This window comes from Penaeus japonicus, unplaced genomic scaffold, assembly GCF_977035675.1.
Source record: "Penaeus japonicus unplaced genomic scaffold, GWHDUDI00000001_assembly GWHDUDI00000041, whole genome shotgun sequence".
Lineage (NCBI taxonomy): Eukaryota > Metazoa > Arthropoda > Malacostraca > Decapoda > Penaeidae > Penaeus > Penaeus japonicus.
The window spans coordinates 2,203,008-2,205,507 of record NW_028234443.1 but is presented as its reverse complement, the minus strand read 5'-3'; the positions used below and the strand labels follow the sequence as shown (position 1 = coordinate 2,205,507).

The 2,500-nt window shown below is 34.6% G+C and overlaps 1 protein-coding gene across 2 annotated transcripts in view; it reads right to left on the bottom strand.

The window, feature by feature from the left end:
- Positions 1-2,500, bottom strand: part of LOC122264937 (uncharacterized) — a 12,854-nt gene that overhangs the window by 9,603 nt on the left and 751 nt on the right. For both annotated transcript variants that reach the window (XM_043034045.2, XM_043034046.2), the window contains exons 2-4: positions 797-885; positions 446-628; positions 1-41 (exon numbers count right to left, since the gene is read on the bottom strand). The exon at positions 1-41 is cut by the window's left edge and continues 293 nt beyond it. In XM_043034045.2, the coding sequence (XP_042889979.2) occupies positions 1-41; positions 446-628; positions 797-829 (257 nt within the window). In that variant the 5' untranslated portion in view covers positions 830-885. The remainder of the gene's footprint in view (positions 42-445; positions 629-796; positions 886-2,500) is intronic.

Sequence of the window (2,500 nt, the reverse complement as noted above, 5' to 3'; positions counted from 1 at the left end):
CCGCGTGGGTCCATGGTAAACTTCTCGTAAAATTTGTCATCCTGCGAGGAAATTACGGCACTATCATTTTAGAGAAATGTCGTTTCAGTGCGACTTAATGGGAAGATATGTGTCTTTATACATAATAGAAATTTAGAATAATAGTAAATCAAATCCCTCTCTTAAAGGAAGATCTAACTATTTTTTAATATTAAATTACACATTAGAATTTAATTTTCATACAATAAAAAATACACAACATTCAATTTAGATCTAATATAGCATCTATCTGTATATCAATATATGTATCTATTCATTTCTATAATTCATTAACACTAAAAATCAATAACAACAATAAAGAAATCATCAACACCAAAAATAATAACAACACAGAAAACAATAACCACAAGAACAGCAACAACAATAAAACATTCAGTCATAACTTTATCATCGAATACAAACCAACCGTGAGAATGGAAGAAAAGCGACTGTCGAGTTTGACTTTGTGTTCGTCCCTGCGCATGTGCCTCAGCCTATGGTCTGAAGCCACGTGGGCGAACCGGGGATCGGCCAGGATCTCCTTCATGTCGTCTGGTATATCAGCGTCTTTCTTCCCCTTCTTCTTCTCTTTCCACTTTTTGCCCTTCATCTGTAAAGTTCGCAAAATGCTTATGAGTATACTATCAACACAGCGCCTGGTAATATTCATCACAATCGAGTAACTTACAAGAACCTTGACCCCTTCGGCCCTGGGTACTTTGTAATATCATTGCATTTGTGACTAAAGCCAAAACATTAAATGATAATTATCTCTTACCTTGCCTGTATCAACGTTTCCTTCCTTCTTCATTGTCTCCTCCTTAGTGCTCGAGTATTTGGCTATGTCTTACTTTTGCTTGTAAATATCTGTAAAAAAAATAAAAATAAAAATAATAATCTTCAGTTGTAAAGCTCAGAATACCAAATGATAATAATACCAAATAAAACCTAATACCAAACACAAATACCTAATAAATAAATAAATAAATACCTAATAGCAAAGACAACTTCCAAAAGTTGTGCTTAAATTAGTAAAGTAAAGTATGTAAAGGTCTTTGGGATCTTGTCTCCATCCTCTGCATAAAAAATAAGCGACAGTTACCAACCATGCATCGTGGATGTCCCGCATCCCTGACCCTATCTCGAGTTGCGCCACAGAAACAGAGGAAGAAAATAGCAAAGATGGAATAAATAAGTAGCCGGAGTAAGGAAGAGTATTTTGAGAATGATGAATCAGAGATTTTCATTTCTAATATTCTTAGTTCTGACAGAATGAAGTGGATTTAGAAAAGAGAAAATTAATGAGAATATATACATTATGATCAATGAATGCACATGCTTTTATAAAAGACAAATTTGTGATTTATATCCAACTATTACTTTTAGAAGTTGTGTCCAGAAGATTAGGATATGTGATTCTGTCTTAATGGAGATAAAACAGTAATTGCATGTAATAGGTGTTCTTGACATTAGCAATGCTCTTTTCGTACATCAAATCTTAGTGAAAAGGTCAATCTAATTCAAGACTTTTGAATAAGGATATACTTATTTACCACTGCACAATACATCAGTTTTTCTTTTCCTTTACATCCAACATTTCTTCAAAACAATCCAGACTTTCCATGTTGGTTAAGTTTGCGACCATCGTAAATAAGCTGTTTCAACTAAAATACCAACAGCCATATTCTAAGTCCCTAAGCGCGCCGTGTACATGACATGAACATGCCGCATTTGTTATTCTAGAAACGCGGGTTCGTGGCAAAAGCTTGGCAAAGTCGTGGCAAAAGCGTGGAAAGTATTGGAACAATCGTGGAAACTCCGTGACAAGGGGGTAGGCTTGTCACGATAGTTACACGGGTGAAAAATATTATATTTTTACTGTACTTTTTCTTACCAATACTTCATATGAGCATACTACGTTTGGAAAGTAATATCTATATTGGATATATTAGGCATCATTGTCCTAGACTTGGATTACAAACCCTTTTAGGAAAACATGGATTCTCTGCTGATTTTGAGTTTGTTTACCTTTTGGCGGACTTTTCGAAGGAGAGTGAAGTTAAATGAATGGTAAAAGTAGTCAGGAACGTAAAGTTAAAGTATATAATTATATGAAATATGTATACATTAAATCTATATGTATGATATATTAAAGATACGCATATATGTACAGTATATACAGAGACAAAATAAGGAAGATCTATTCATAAACACACGATCCCTCTCATCCCGTTTGTTTTGATCGAGCGTAGAGTGAATTACCAACGGCGAGTTCGTGAAATGGTTGTCAATTCTTTAACTAGGAACAAGTACAACGACTGATTCATACCAAAATTGTACTATCTTTTGTTAATGCTACTGTAGTTTCTCTAATGAATTTGTCGTTTAGACAGTGCCATTCATCTGAAACATGTTAACTTTGGAACGGTTGGTAAACCTGAAGCAGCTGACACAAACGTGCCACGCTTTTGCATCCTAGATT